The sequence below is a fragment of the Carettochelys insculpta genome, chromosome 26 (assembly GCF_033958435.1).
Source record: "Carettochelys insculpta isolate YL-2023 chromosome 26, ASM3395843v1, whole genome shotgun sequence".
Taxonomy (NCBI): domain Eukaryota; kingdom Metazoa; phylum Chordata; order Testudines; family Carettochelyidae; genus Carettochelys; species Carettochelys insculpta.
The window spans coordinates 2095494-2111246 of record NC_134162.1 but is presented as its reverse complement, the minus strand read 5'-3'; the positions used below and the strand labels follow the sequence as shown (position 1 = coordinate 2111246).

Below are 15753 nucleotides of genomic sequence, written 5' to 3'. Positions count from 1 at the left end.
TGGCAGAGCTGCTCACCTGTGGTTTGGAGACCATGTGTCCTCACTCATTGTGCTAACAGAAGTAGTAAGAGCTTTGCTCTGTGCTCAGTGGCCCCGTTTAGCTCGGGATTCCCACCCCGTGTTGAACTCCATAGCCTGGCCTCTGTTGGACCTGATCGGGCCCAAGTCCTATAGTTCCCAGCTCTGAAATACAAATGAACTGGAAATGGACAAGCATCAGTGACCACTCCAGGCTCAGGCCGCTCCGCGCAGTACTTGGAACGGGGTCAGATTTGCTCATGGCCTGGAGCTCCAGGAGGGCGGGGGTAGGAGCACAGGAGATGGGGGTAGGAGGGAGAGGCTGGGGCACAGGAGGGGGTAGGGCTGGGGCACAGGAGGAGTGGGGGTAGGAGGGCAGGGCTGGGGCACAGGTGGGGGCAGGGTTGAGAAACAGGAGGTGGGGGTAGGAGGGCAGGGCTGGGGCACAGAAGGGGGGGCAGACAGTAGGGGCAAAGGAGGCGTGGTGCAGGGAGGGAGGGGCAGGGACTGAGGGAGGGGAGCGTGGGGAGGGGGAGGCTCTGGGGGACCAGGGCAAGGGGGGCTGGGGCACCAAAATGCACATCTGCCCAGGTGCCGTTCTGCCCCCGGCTGGCGCTGGGCCAGACACTCCAGGTCTGTCCCGTCTCCTGGCTGGCCTCCTCCCCCTGCGCATAGGCAGTGAGCCGGGGACCCCTCAGGCATTGAGCCCTGGCAGGTCCTTCTCAGCTCTGCCGGAGACTGAGCATCCCCATCTCCCACTGCGGCTGGAGCTGAGCACCGAGGCGGGAGCCTTTCTGGGGCTGAAGTGCCAGCAGCCCTTCAGACTGGCTGCCCGTGGGCCCCCGGCACAGCCCCAGGGCGCGGCTGGACAAGGCGCTGAGCAGCCGGCAGCCGGGCTGATCTGCGGGGAGACAGAACAGGGCGAGCAGCGCCCGCCGTGCCTGGGTGTGAGCCCGCACCCACCGGGGACCCCAGGGACGCGCCCAGGAAGGAGGCACAGGCGGGGTTACAAACACACCTGTATTGGGCGCTTTCCTGGGGAGGGAGTTGGCTGCAAACGGCAGTAAGAGCTTGAGTGACAAGTGCGTCTGATAAGGCCACGAGGAGGCGTGGGGTTCACCGGGGAGCGGGGCGAGGTATCCTGCGGCAGAGGCGGCGGGCGCCGGCTGCCCTAGAGGTCCATGTCCATGCCGCACGACGAGCTCTTCAGCGGTACCGAGTCGAACCCGTCCGACGTCCTCTGCAAACAGCCACGCAGCGCGGCGGTCAACGGGCTCGGCGCTGCCACGTCCCCTGTGCCACGGAACCGCTCCCCACCCCGGCACCGACCCGGCCCTCCTCCCTGCGTCACACCTTCGCCGAGGGCCCTGGTTTTCCCAGCAGCTCTCCCCTCAGCTGGTGGGACGGGGAGAGAACAGCGAGGGCCCTGGGCCGTTCCCTCCAGCAGCCATGCACTCTGCGAGGCACCCCGCACAGGCCAGTCCTGCGGCACTGCTGTGTCCCTGCCCACAGCCTCGGGGGGACGCACGAGCAGGCCGGAGGGGAGCACCACCTTGCACCCACGGGATCTGCCCTCTGGAGGGGCGGTCTGGGCCCACGCCGCATTGCTTATAGACCTGCTGATGCTCCGGGGCCTGATCCCTGCAGGCCGGGGCCCTGCGTGTGAGTGGGAGCCAGCTGCTGGGTGACACATGGGGGAGCAGTGGGCAGGCAGACAGCTGAGGCTCCAGGAAGAGCTGAGCTACAGGCTGCCGAGAGCAGCAGCAGGGACTGTTCTGCAGGCTCGTGTCTGGAGGTTCTGAGAACCCACAGCTCCCATTACCACCCTGGGGACCTGCAGGGGCTCAGCGCCCCAATCCGCCAGCAGGGCAGCTGCAAGCCAGGGGCCAGCATGCAAACGGGGAGGCTGGTGGGCTCGGATCTGAGGAGCGGCCAGGCCAAAGGTGATCCCTTCACCCTGGCACTCACTGCGCCCGTCCCTCGGACGCCTACAGTGTCACCCAGGCCTGCCTCCACCCCGCCTGCATATGGCCCCCTCGGGCTGGGTGCCCTCGCCTGCCCGTGCTGGGGTGAGAGGGGCCGTACCCCCAGGGAGCCACTGACCGACCAGGGACGCTGGAGGTGAGCCCCACGTTAGCCACTCCCTCCCCTGCGTTAGCGCTTCAGGCACCTGCTGGCCCAGGGCCCACGGACCTAGAGGAACCCAGAGGTGCCCTGGCCTGGGGTCGCGTGGCCGAAGTGGAGGCTCAGAGCTGGGTCTCCTCACGCTCTGCTGCTATCTGGGTACCTCCAAGGGCCCCAACCAGGCCTGGGGTTGACTTGTCCACGGTCCCTCTGCAGCTCGGATCCCGCACGGCTCGGGCACCCTGCCTCCCTGGCCACGCGACCCCAGGCACCGGCTGGGCGGCACCGGTGCCACCCGAGGGCTGCCTCCTCTGATTTCATTGGCAGTGGCCCTCCAGATGCACGCGGCTGAGGGGGCACTGACCGTGGCCAGGGAAGTGGCTTCCCATCCTGCAGCTCCCGGGCAGCACGGCGCCACTGCCAGGCCAGGGGAAGGGGAGGCCTGGGGAGTTTGTTCAGCCCCTCAGCGAGGCCTGTGGTGAGAACAGGGTAACCCCCCCGCAGCACGGCCGGGGCTGCGACTGGCGGGGCCCGGGCAGTAGCACAGGTGAGGCAGAGCCCCTGGACTGTCCGGTTACACCACACCAGGCAGAGGCACCGTCAGCCTGGAGCACAAACTGCACTGCCCGGCCCAGCCCCGGCGGCTGAGGGGCCGAAGCAGGGAGAGGAGCAGGGCACCAGCCCCAGCTGGGCAGAGCTCCCCTGAGAGCTGAACTCCACAACCACCAGGCCCCGCTTTGAGCAGGCCAAGAGCTCCCTGCCAGCCCAGCCTGTGGAGGCTCCATCCCTCCTGTGCCTTCACTCTGAGCACGCAGCCCGTTTGCTCAGGGCAGCTCCGGGGCTGGGCGTGCAGTGGGCGTGAGATAGCCGTAGCCGTCCCCAAATCCCTGCTGGCGAACGGTCGGGAGAGCGGGGCCCGGAGGCTTGCAGATGGGAGGGGAACGCACCGTCCGGACATGGTGGCCAGTGCTATAACCCTAAACCAGCCGCCCCCTTAGCACCCAGCAGCCGCTCTGCCTGTTCCGACAGCTGGGACGCAGGTGCTGGGGACGGCGGCTGCCCCAGCGACGGGCCCGGGGGAGAGGCACCCACCTTGGAGGTGAAGGACTTTATCTTGCCAAAGAGGGACTTCTTGCTGGTGAAGAGCAGATCATCTTCCACGTCTTCCCCCTCCATAATGGCACAGCTGTCGGCAGCGGGCAGCTCGCTGTCCTTGGCAGTTGAGTTCATCACCAGCTTGGAGTATTTATACTCCAGCCTGCCGGGGAGAGGAGAGCCCATGGGTACGTCAAGGGGTCTGCCTACGGGAAGGCCCCGTTTTTCGGCATGTGTGGGCTGGTAAAACCACCAAGTATCTGGGGTTCAGTACCAAGGGGGGCTGCGGACCCTGGGACAGCAGCCCTGGGTGGGGGGCAGCTGGGCCATGCTCCCCTGGCCCCAGGGCACAGCAGCCTCTTGGGCTGGTTTTTCAGGGGTTCTGGAGGTGGCAGCTGCTGCAACCCTGGAGTGAGCTGTAAGGGAGGGATTGTGTGGGCTTGACAGGAGGGGAAGGGGTCCCGTGAGCCTCCCCCCACCAGGATTTCAGACCTGGCAGGGATCTGTGTTCAGCACTGGCCTAGGTATCAACTTCCCTGGAGCGTGTAAGGAACAGGCAGTTGCAATGCTGGGTCCTCCCAGGCAAAGCTCCATCCCCACCTGCTGCATGCTGAACCCCGCCCATTCCATCAGCCCCGTGAGCCGGCAGCTCTCCAGGCAGGCCAGGGGAATGGACCGGATGGGAGCCTGCCAGAGGAAGGGGTGCGGCTCTACAAGGGACACGCTGCCCGGGAGCCAGGACGAAGCCCACACAGGCGGGCAGCCACTCACTTTTGGTTTTTCTTCCAGAAGTAGCAGGTCATGAGGGTCAGCAGGCCGGCCGCGCAGGTCCCAGCCGAGATGCCCACCTTCAGCCAAAAATCCAGGGGTTTGCAGATGCTGACTTTCTGCTCGGGAAGGGGGACGCCCCCCGCACACAGCTTGGGCTCCCGCCAGACGTAAGTGGTCCTCTGCAGGGGGGGAATTGTCACACAACGTGCCAGCAGCGTGTGGGGTGCAGCCTGGCCCCCAGAGCAGCACCATGCACAAGGCTTGTTCCCAGCTCCCTTCCAGGCCTGCCAACTCACTCCTCCCCGGGACTCTGATGGGAATGTGCAAATCAGCAGTGCAACCACTAGTACACATTTGCACCAACTCTTGTGTGAAGTCTGTGCACCACTGGCGAGCCATGTGCAAGTAGCCTTGTGTGTTTGAAGTTCTGGCTCTGTACTAGTATTCCAGTGTTTGCTTGTGGCAAACACCTGGAGAGCAGCAGGGCTGGAGCGATGATGGCAAAGGACACCTCGAGGGCACTGGGGGGTAGTTTAAGGGCTAATAAAATCCATCTTAATAATGCTGCAGTCGCCACCTGTATAGATCGACTTTGCAAATTCAGCCTCTCGAGTTACTTTGGGGGGAAGTCAGTGTTCCCAAAGTCGGCCTTCGGGCCCCTTAAAATCGCCCCGTTGGGCGCTGGGGTGCAGACGGATAGTTTATAAAATTGACCTTAGACCCTGAAATTCAACTTCATCTCCTAGCACAGACCAGGCCTTGATTTGAGCCAGCGGATTATTAGCTGCCCTGGGCCGGGGCTGGTCCTTTGGGGTCTGGAGACCCTGTTCTGGGTTGGTGTGAGTGGTGCCCATAACCCCTCCCCTGTGTAAGGAGTGGCCCTGCTTGTGGCCCAGGAACGTCTGAGAAAACTGCCTCTGAGATGTCCGGCTGGCCAGCGTGGTGCACGGGGCTCTGGGACTGGTTGGTGCCTCACAGCAAAGGACCCCCAGGCCTGGCTGTATGTAGCCCTGTCTGTGAGCAACTTGCCCTGATTTGACCAGCTCAGCAGCACCCCCAGAGCCTTCCTGTATCACCCCCCACCCACTGCAACAGCTCTAGCTTCCGCCGGCCTCCGCTGGGAGGCAAAGACAGGGAAAGACACTACCTCCCAGGCCCTGCCAGAATTTCCCATGGAGTTGCGGGAGTCAGGCCTGTGCTACAAACCCTCTGGGCTCGCTGGCACCTGTCGGGCTGTCCCAGACCGCTTCCGGCGTTAGCACCCTGCGTCGGCGTCACAGCAGCCCAGAGCATGGCTGCAGCCGGGACCATAAGGACATAAGAACGGCCATACTGGGTCAGACCAAAGGTCCATCCAGCCCCGTATCCTGTCTGCTGACAGTAGCCAATGCCAGGTGCCCCAGAGGAGGTGAACCGAAGACAACGATCAAGCGATTTGTCTCCTGCCATCCATCTCCCGCCTTCAACAAAAGGCTAGGCACCATACCTTACCCCTTGCTAATAGCCATCTATCGACCTAACCTCCAAATATTTATCGAGCTCGTTTTTAAACTCTGTTAGAGTCCTGGCCTTCACAGCGTCCTCTGGTAAGGAGTTCCACAGGTTGACTGTGCGCCGTGTGAAGAAAAACTTTCTTTTATTAGTTTTGAACCTGCTACCCATTAATTTCATTTGAGCCGTGTCTACACGTGCACACTACTTCAAAGTAGCGGCACTAACTTCGAAATAGCACCCGTCACGGCTACACACGTCGGGCGCTATTTCGATGTTAACATCGACGTTAGGCGGCGAGACGTCGAAGCCGCTAACCCCATGAGGGGATGGGAATAGCACCCTACTTCGACGTTCAACGTCGAAGTAGGGACCGTGTAGTCGTTGTGCGTCCCGCAACATCGAAATTGCGGGGTCCTCCATGGCGGCCATCAGCTGAGGGGTTGAGAGATGCTCTCTCTCCAGCCCCTGCGGGGATCTATGGTCACCGTGTGCAGCAGCCCTTAGCCCAGGGCTTCTGGCTGCTGCTGCGGCAGCTGGGGATCCATGCTGCAGGCACAGGGTCTGCAACCGGTTGTCAGCTCTGTGGATCTTGTGCTGTTTAGTGCAACTGTGTCTGGGAGGGGCCCTTTAAGGGAGCGGCTGGCTGTTGAGTCCGCCCTGTGACCCTGTCTGCAGCTGTGCCTGGCACCCTTATTTCAATGTGTGCTACTTTGGCGTGTAGAAGTTCCCTCGCTGCGCCTATTTCGATGTGGTGCTGCGCAACGTCGATGTTGAACATCGACGTTGCCAGCCCTGGAGGACGTGTAGACGTTATTCATCGAAATAGACTATTTCGATGTCTCCACATCGAAATAGGCTACTTCGATGTAGGCTTCACGTGTAGACGTAGCTTTGGTGTCCTCTAGTTCTTATATTATGGGAACAAGTACATAACTTTTCTATATTCACTTTCTCCACACCATTCATGATTTTATATACCTCCATCATATCGCCCCTCAGTCTCCTCTTTTCTAGACTGAAAAGTCCCAGTCTCTCTAGCCTCTCCCCATATGGGACCCATTCCAAACCCTTAATCATTTTAGTTGCCCTTTTCTGAACTCTTTTCTAATGCCAATATGTCTTTTTTCAGTTGAGGAGACCACATCTGCATGCAGTACTCGAGATGTGGGCATACCACAGTTTTATACAGGGGAAGTAAGATATTCTTCATCTTATTTTCTATCCCTTTTTTAATTACTCCTAACATCGTGTTTGCTTTACTGACTGCCGCTGCACACTGCGTGGATGTTTTCAGAGAACTATCCACTGTAATTCCAAGATCCCTTTCCTGATCTGTTGTAGCTAAATTTGCCCCCATCATATTGCATGTATAATTGGGGTTATTTTTCCCAATGTGCATTACCTTACACTTACCCACATTAAATTTCATTTGTCATTTTGCTGCCCAGTCACAGTCTGCTTTGGTTTTGACTATCCTGAACAGTTTGGTGTCATCTGCAAACTTTGCCACCTAACTGGTTACCCCTTTCTCTAGATCATTGACGAATAAGTTCATTGACCAGCAAGCCGAGGGGCTGCCCTGTCGGCGGGTGCCAGCCTGTCTGCTCGCTCACCTCCTCTGGTTTTTCCTGCCAGCGGGACACCCCCGCCCCACTCACCTGGATGCCCCCAAGGCAGGCGCTGACGATGGCGTGGTAGTCGTGGGCAGAGCAGAGGGGGCAGGCGGCCGAGGTCTCCCACAGGAAGTGGAACGTGCACCCGTCACACGTCCCGTCGGGGCAGTTACTGCCAGGAGAAAGCAGAAGGCTCCTTAGCTCACTTTGGGGCCCAGGCACAGCACGCTGCATGTCCAAGCCCCGCAGACTCGGCCGGGGCCTGGCGCACTCCGCCAGCGACCGGCTCCATCCTGGCACAGCCCGGCAGCGCACCGGGCACGCAGAGCCACGCTGGAGCTGTGACAAAGTGGGTGTGTGAGGATTTGATTCCCTTAGCTGGACTGCACGTGTTTCCTGATGCCCTGTAGCAACCCGAGGTGCGCGCCTCAGTTTCCCCAGGCACACCATCGGTCCGTAGTGGTGGCGGCAGTTTGGGCGTGAGGACTTGTCACACATAGGCAATGGGGCCCCAGGCTCTTTGTAACCCAGGCAGCACCCTTCTTCCCCAGGAAACAGGACAAAGGCGGGAGGAGGGGCCTGGCTGGTTTGAACTGGAACTGAGCTGCGGAGTGGGGTGGTCTTGTCTGGCTGGAGAAGGAGGAAGGGGGCCAGGGCCCAGCTCAGGAACCCCCTCTGGGCCCCTCTCCCCAAGATGGGTGGTACTGAGGGCTTCTGTCCCTGTGCTGACCAGTCTGAGCTACGCTGTGTCCCTGTCGCCTCATAACCTCCTGCTGTTCCAGCGGAGTGAGAGTCATGTCAACTGCAAATGGGGGTGCAGGGCCTGGGGACCCCCCCGACTCCATGACAGGAGCCCTATGCTGGATCTTCATGAACAGCCCTCTTGCTCAAACGTGTCGCAGGAACAGCCCTGGGCCGGCCTGTGGGGCTAATGGAGTGAAGCCCAAAGAGACCTGCCTGTAATCCCTCCCAGGCTCAGCAGCTGGGACACTCACGTGGGGGTCCAGCAGGCAGGGGAACCCCTGGCACCCTAGGCAGGCACTGGAAGCTCCCTGCTGTGGCAGCAGATTGGGCCAAGCCCGACTCTGCAAACTCAGTTCTAGCTTCGCTCTGGAACCTGGAGGTAGCTGGTGCTCGAGCTGGGGATGTTGCTGGGCCCTGAACTGATGCTCATTCCCTGCAAGAGGAGCAGGGGAGCCCCAGAGACCACAGCTTCAGCATGAACCACTCTGCCTTGAGCCAGACGGCTGGGCCAGCTGGTTTAATGGGCCATTCTGCACCACTGCCAGGGCAAGTTACTCCCCCCTGGGTCGGTGCTAGCACAGGGAGGGCTCCGGTGCCAGCTCAGACAGGGGTCTGTATGCCGCAGCCTTGTTGAAGTGGGAGCACCTTGTCTACACTAGGGCTACGTCTACACGTGCAGCCAACATCGAAATAGGCTATTTCGATGAATAACGTCTACACGTCCTCCAGGGCCGGCAACGTCGATGTTCAACTTCGACGTTGCTCAGCCCAACATCGAAATAGGCGCAGCGAGGGAACGTCTACACGTCAAAGTAGCACACATCGAAATAGGGATGCCAGGCACAGCTGCAGACAGGGTCACAGGGCGGACTCAACAGCCAGCCGCTCCCTTAAAGGGCCCCTCCCAGACACACTTGCACTAAACAGCACAAGATACACAGAGCTGACAACTGGTTGCAGACCCTGTGCCTGCAGCATAGATCCCCAGCTGCCGCAGAAGCAGCCAGAAGCCCTGGGCTAAGGGCTGCTGCCCACGGTGACCATAGAGCCCCGCAGGGGCTGGAGAGAGAGCATCTCTCAACCCCCCAGCTGATGGCCGCCATGGAGGACCCAGCAATTTCGACGTTGCGGGACGCGGATCGTCTACACGGTCCCTACTTCGACGTTGAACGTCGAAGTAGGGCGCTATTCCTATCTCCTCATGAGGTTAGCGACTTCGACGTCTCGCCACCTAACGTCGAAGTTAACTTCGAAATAGCGCCCGATGCGTGTAGACGCGACGGGCGCTATTTCGAAGTTGGTGCCGCTACTTCGAAGTAGCGTGCACGTGTAGACGCAGCTTAGGGCTCCTGCTGCTGCAGGTCTGGGAGCAGAGCTGCTGGGAGCTTTCCAAAGTCCAGGGGCAGCTGGCTCCATGGCTCCCCTGTTGGACACAGCTGGCACACTGCCAGTCTGGGCACCCAATCAGGTCAACGCTGGGCTGGAACCAGCCCCAGCCCCAGCCAGGGTCTGGGAGTGCCGAGTGAGCTCGCCTCGAGAGACATGGGCCTGGAAGTGCCTGCAGGCCTGGCGCTTACCTTGGCACAGACAGGGCTCCCGGGCCTGCCTTCAAGGGCTTGCAGCGCAGGCGGATGGCCGTGGCCCGCCCAGAGCCGCAGGACTGAGTCACGTCATGGGATCTGCAGGTTGGACAAAGGCCCCGTGCTTAGCAAGCCGCCTGCTGCGATGCTAAGGCCCAGCGAGGCCCAGCACGTAACAGGGCAGGCCCAGCCCGGAGGGACCTGGCACCCAACCAGGGCACAGAGCGGGAGGGGAGGGCAGGGATTCCCTGCCAGGCGTGGGCACGGCCCAGCCCAGGGGCCCATGGATAGGATGGTGGTTCCCTGGGGAGGGGAAGGGAGGTCCTGGCACAGGCTCTGCAGGGAGGTGGCTCGGGGATGGTGGTGGGCAGGGGCCGGGGCCCAGCCCTGCTTCTGATCCCCATTACCTATAGAAGAAGATCACGTCGGGCACCGCCCCGTTCTCGGGGGCAAAGTGCTCGGGCAGGGAGGTAATGTTGTCCAGGGTTGTCTCCGTCGTCACCCCTGCAATGACACCCGAGCTGATGAGGAGCCCAGCGCAGAGCAGCCCTGCGCCCGGCATGTGCGCTGCTGGGCTGCAGGCCAGCAGGGCTGGCCCCCGCCTGCCTCCCCAGCGAGCTCCTCCCCGGCGGCAGCCCCAGGAGCAGGCATTCTGCAGGCGGTGCTCTGCCCGCCAGCAGCCCTGCTCCTGCAGCAGCGCCCGGGGGACGCAACACCAGCTGCCACCTGCCGCCCAGGCAGAAGCCCATGCCCGCCGAGCCCAGCGCACAAACTGGTGCTAATGGGGAGGCTGCACACCCAGGTGCAGCGGGGGGGCTCCTGCTCTCTCGGCCTTGAGGGGTGGGGGGAAGCACTGCAGGAACTTGCATGGTGCCGAGTATCAGAGGGGAGCTTAGTTAGTCTGTATCCACACGAACAAGAAGCCCTGTGGCACCTTATAGACGAACAGATATTTTGGAGCATCAGCTTCATCCCACTTCATCAGATGCATGCGTGGGGGGTTCCACAGGAGGATTTAAAGAGGGGGTCTCAGTCAAGGGGAGGGCCGGAGCTGACAAGGTCTGTTCGGTCAGGGTGGATGTGGCCCATTATTGGCAGTTAATGTGGAGCTGTGAACATCAAGAGAGGAGGAAGCAGGTCAGGTCAGTCAGGAGGGATGTGGCCCATTGTCAGTTGCTAATGTGGAGGTGGAATTTTATTTCGAGGATAAAATGCAAAGAGAAATCTCTGAGCTGCAATTTAGTTGCAAAATTGACTCCATCAACCGAGGACTGAACAGAGACTGGGAGCGGCTGGTCCCTTACGAAAGCAGTTTCTCCGCTCTTGATGTTCGCACTGTGATTGGGGGGAGGGTGCATGTGTGAGAGTCAGGCTGGGTGTGTGTGTGTGTGACAGGCAGAGCAGCTCCCAGCAGCTAAGGATGACCCTGGGGCTATAACCTAGGCTGGCAGGTAACACCTCTGCCCTGAACAAAGAGGAGGGAGGAGCTGAGCTGGGTTTGAACTGGAGGCGGCAGTGAGAAGCTGGAGGGGAGAGGGAGCCGGAAGGCAGCCAGCCGGGCAAGGGGGAAGCTACACCCCAGAGGGGCACCCCTCGGGCTCCTCTCCCCAGGACGGGTTGGAATGACTGTCTCTGATTACTGCACTGACACCTCTGTGCTGAGCTGGGCCTCTGTCACTGAATAAACTTTCCGTTCTCCCTGCTGAGTGAGAGTCACTCCTGCCTGCAGCCAGGGGGCAGGGCTGGGGGACCCCTGTTTGCGCCCCACGCACCTCACAGCAGAAACTGAGGGAGCAGTGCCGGTGTGGCCTGTGCATGCACCTTCTCCCCCACATGCCCTGTGCACCGTTCCTTCTCTGCTGCCGGGGGGGGGGGGGGGGGGGGGGGGCGGGGGAGGCGCGGTCACATCTCCCAGCACAGCTAGCGCGCAAGGTGAGTCACCTCCTCTCCTCCCAGCAGGGCCCTGTGGTGCTCTGCCCCAGTCCCCGGGGGCCGGGCTGCCGAGCTGAGGGTGAGGATACCGCAGCGGAGCCAAGGAGGACATTGGTGTTTGTGTAATGTTCAGCGAATGGCCGGTCACTGCCCAGGTGGCACCGCTGGGGGTCCTGTGACAGGCACCGAGCTTCCCTCAGCTCTGCCCAAGGTGGAGAGCAACAGCCTGGGGGATTGCTGATGGCTCCCTCCGGCACCTGCGGTGCCAGCCGGCTCTGCGGTAGACGTACGTGGGAGTCGGAAGGAATCTGGGTTCAGATTTGGGCTGTGGCGGAAGTGGGCGGGGATCTGCCGCGAGAGACCCTCTGTCCTCCGGCTTCGAGCAGCAGCAGCAACAGCACCAGGGATGCAGTCTGCATGCACAGAGCTCAAAGGGGGGTGGAGGAAGACTCCCGAGTACACAGCGGAGGTGCTGTGCCTCGGGCTGGGGGCAGACTGGACCCAGCCCCTGGGCAAGGGGAGGAAGGCGAGAGCCCCAGGCCGCAGGGACGGCCATGCTAGCGGAGCCGAGCTTTGTCACCCCAAGTGGAGGGGGCAGGGACTTCCAGTCCCACCAGCCTGCAAACCGCTTCTGCTTTTGGACATGTACAGGCATTGGCAGCATGCAGAGCCCCTTCCCTGAAGGGGCACCACCAGGGCCATGCCAGCCGGTTCCAGGAGCGCGCAGGCCACGGCCTGCAAGGAGGGGCAGCTGGAGAAATACGGGTCGTAAGGAGGTTCCTTTGTCCCTCTGTGGTCTTGTCAAGCGGCTCAAGGGACCCGGGGAGAGCAGCTGGCAGGGAGGGGGTCTTCTTTTCTTCTGGCAAGACACGTCAGGAGTCAGGTGACCATCCACCCCGGTTTTAACGGGACAGTCCCTCGCTTGGGCTGCGGCACAGACATCCCGACTCTTAAGTAACTGGGCAAATTGTCCCATATTTTGTGGGTCTCCAGTTCCCCAGCACCGTGTCTCCGGGCAGCTGCCCCTCCGCAGGGCGCCTGCCTCATCCCCCGGCAGCCCGCACCTCAGCAAGGCAGATCCTGCCTCAGAGACGCTCCTCTGCAGGGCACACCCATTCCCCTGCCAGGGGCCCCTTCTGTGAGGTGGCGGCCACATTCACAGCCCCCCTGTTCGAATGCTTTAGAGCCCCTATTCTCAGGAACACCCCGCTGCGAAACCCCCATCCCTGGTACCTCACCATGGGGCAGCAGCCAGAGGCCAGCGTCCAGCATTTGCCATAGAACAATATGGTCACTCTAATCAGGAGTCCTCAAACCTTGGTGGGAATAAGTCACCCAAGGGCCACTGAGGTGGTGCAAATGACAAGGCTGGGGCACCCCACAGTGTCCCAACCAGTTGCGGGGGCTGGTCTCTCTTGTTAGCTAGGTCTATAGAGATCTCCGGATTGGTAGTGCAAAGGAGAGCCTGGACAGAGGTAGGGAAGACCTCCTCTCCACCGGTGAGCTGAGGTGGAGAAGTCCTGGCCAGATCATGCGCATCTCCAAAGAAGGAAAGTGGTTGGTGCAGGGGGTGTGTCCGGGCCGAGCTGGGGAAATTCGAGTGTTTCTGAAACCGTCACGTCTCTGGGAAAATGAAACTCCTGTGGTGCTGGGACAGTGCGCAGTGCTGGTGAAGGAAGAGGTGCAGGGATGGCAGTGCCACAAGGAGCTGATGGTACCAGAAGCTCATTGTGCCCCAATGAAAGGCCAGGTGTTGTCTAGGTTTCTCATGGAGCTGAAGTACTAGACATGGAAGCCCAAAGGGACTTGGCCAGTCCTTGTGCAGAAGAGCTGGTCTCTCTAGTGCTTACAATCACAGACTCCTAGGGCTGGAAGGAACCTCAGGAGGTCACCTAGTCCAGCCCCCTGCCCAACCCCAACCAAATCATCCCAGCCAGGACCTTGTCAAGCTGGGACTTAAAAACCTCTAGGGATGGAGATTCCGCCACCCCTCTAGGTAACACATTCCAGTGCTTCACCACCCTCCTGGGGAAAGAGTTTTTCCTTATATCCAACCTGCACCTCCCCCTCTGTAACTTCAGACCATTGCTCCTTCTTCTGCCATTTGACACCACCAAGAACAGTTTCTCACCCTCCTCTTTAGAGCTCCCTTCAGGAAGTTGAAGGCTGCTATCAAATTGCCCCTCACTCTTCTGTAAACTAAACGAGCCCAAATCCCTCAGCCTCTCCTCACAGGTCACGTGCTCCAGCCCCCGAATCTTTGTTTTTGCCCTTTGCTGGACTCCCTCCAGTCCGGCCACATCCTTTCTGTAATGGGGGGCCCAGAAGTGGACACAATAGTTCATGGGTGGCCTCACCAGCATTGAATGAGTGTTTCACTGGTGCTCCTTGCACCTCCAGAGCCTGAGCTCTTACCGTCCTTCAAGTTGCTGGCAGCAGCAGCTACCTGAGCAGCCTACAGCCCCCGGTGCCGAGCCGCTGACCAGTGGTCTCCACGATGGTCAGTTCAGCTGGGGACTGTCTTTGTGGTAAATTCTCTGCCCAGAGGATTTGAAGCCGCTTCCTAGCGACTTTTTGAGAGGATCTCTTTGCTTTGCCTCGGAAGGTCCTGGGGGTGTTTTCCTGAGGGGGGCCTGCGGGGTTCTGTGGTACAAGGGGAGTCCCTGGGCTGAAGCAGAGGCTGGCTGGAGCGAGCGCACCATCGTAAGGAGATACAGCTTTAGCTCCTCAGGCCAAGGCAGTTCAGAGGAACAGCGAGTGGCTCACCCACACAGCACACGAGGTGGGGAAGGCGCATGCCCAGGCCACACGGACGTGGGGGCCTAAAATCTCCCATCCGAGGAGCATGAGGTGCCCTGGTGTTAAAAGACAGGGACATCTCTCAGAGCAGCAGCAGTAGGTTCCTGAGCTAAGACTGAGAAGGTGCCTTTCACCAGACTTGGGGCCTAGCATGGGGACTGCAGGTTGGACTCACCCTGCCCTGCCCGGTGTCAGTGACCCCAGCTCTCCAGCCATGGTAGAGGATGCAAGTCACCCTCACGCCCGGGCCAGGGACCCTGCCCCTTAAGCAGGAGCAGCTGCACATACCTACGAGGCGGTCGGCCAGGCTGACGGGCTGAGAGGACACCACCGATTTGTAGCCCCTGACCTCAGAGGGGACGATGATGGACTGGCACACGTAGGAGGTGACGGATTTTGAGAACTCGGCTGCCCGGTCAGGGACCCGCATGTCGGTGACGTTGTCCGTGCAGGTGGCCGTCTTCCATCCCTGGGGTAAGGAGCAAAGTGGTCAGCTCCCATCCAGCACCAGCGCTTGCCATGTGCGGTGTGGGGGGCTGAGCTGGAGCCACTTGTGGGAGAGCCTATTTGTGTGCTGGGCTCTCCCAGGCTGCGGCAGCCTGAGCGGGTGCTTGGAGCTGGGGAGATTTCACCTCTGAAGGCCCTGCCTGACCTGCAAACTCCTCACCCAGCTTGCGCGCTCAGCTGCACTGAACGGAGCCCATTTGAAATGCAAGTCGTGTGTGGATGGTGCCACTTGGCAGCCCTTTGAGAGAGCCCCCCCGTCCCGGCTCCGTGGGCCTCGCTGGCACCGGCTACAAGTCACCAGAAGTCATTTACCTCCCCGAATTCTTCATCACAGGCTACGCAACACTGGTCCTCAGCAGCCAACTAGAGCGCCCTGCCCCTGGGCTGGTGCACACCGCCTACCGCCTGCACGCCAGCAATGTCTTGGGGGGGCAACGACTGTATTTCTCAAAGTGCTTTGGGATCCTTCACTTCACACCAAGGTGGGGGTCGGGGGAGGCTTTGACTGCATCTACTAAGGGGGATTCTCAATCCCCTCATAATGAGATGATATAAACTGGTGAAGTGTTGGAAGGAGCTGAACTGGAAGAGTCCCGTTCGGTTACGCCCCATCACGGCAGACGACGGCTGGTGTTGTGGTTCTTAACCGTTACTGCAGCCTGCACCCCTCTGGTTCTCCAAACATGTTCTCGCACCCCGTATCAAAAATCAGAAATGGAGGTGGGGGGCCTATCCACTTTTACATGCATATTAAATAGAGGTAAAATAGTTTTATGGTTTTAAAAACGTACACTGTTAATGAATAGATAGCTTTGACGAAACAAAGTAGTTGCACTTACGTGCCTGCGCTTAATTTGAGTTTTCACAGAATCACAGAATCCTAGGGCTGGAAGGGACCTCAGGAGGTCATCTAGTCCAGCCCCCTGCTTCAAGCAGGATTAACCCCCACTAAGTTGTCCCAGCGAGGGCTTAAAAACCTTGAGGGATGGAGAATCCACCACCTCTCTAGGCAACGCATTCCAGTACTTCACCACCCTCCTGGTGAAGTAGTTTTTCCTAATATCCAACCTAGACCT

At 60.3% G+C, this 15753-nt stretch overlaps 1 protein-coding gene across 2 annotated transcripts in view; it reads right to left on the bottom strand.

The window, feature by feature from the left end:
* Positions 1 to 1024: 1024 nt before the first annotated feature.
* ELAPOR1 (endosome-lysosome associated apoptosis and autophagy regulator 1) overlaps positions 1025 to 15753 on the bottom strand; it is a 55448-nt gene continuing 40719 nt past the window's right edge. For both annotated transcript variants that reach the window (XM_074977359.1, XM_074977357.1), the window contains exons 16-22: positions 14459 to 14639; positions 9847 to 9943; positions 9437 to 9538; positions 7161 to 7287; positions 4009 to 4187; positions 3235 to 3400; positions 1025 to 1258 (exon numbers count right to left, since the gene is read on the bottom strand). In XM_074977359.1, the coding sequence (XP_074833460.1) occupies positions 1190 to 1258; positions 3235 to 3400; positions 4009 to 4187; positions 7161 to 7287; positions 9437 to 9538; positions 9847 to 9943; positions 14459 to 14639 (921 nt within the window). In that variant the 3' untranslated portion in view covers positions 1025 to 1189. The remainder of the gene's footprint in view (positions 1259 to 3234; positions 3401 to 4008; positions 4188 to 7160; positions 7288 to 9436; positions 9539 to 9846; positions 9944 to 14458; positions 14640 to 15753) is intronic.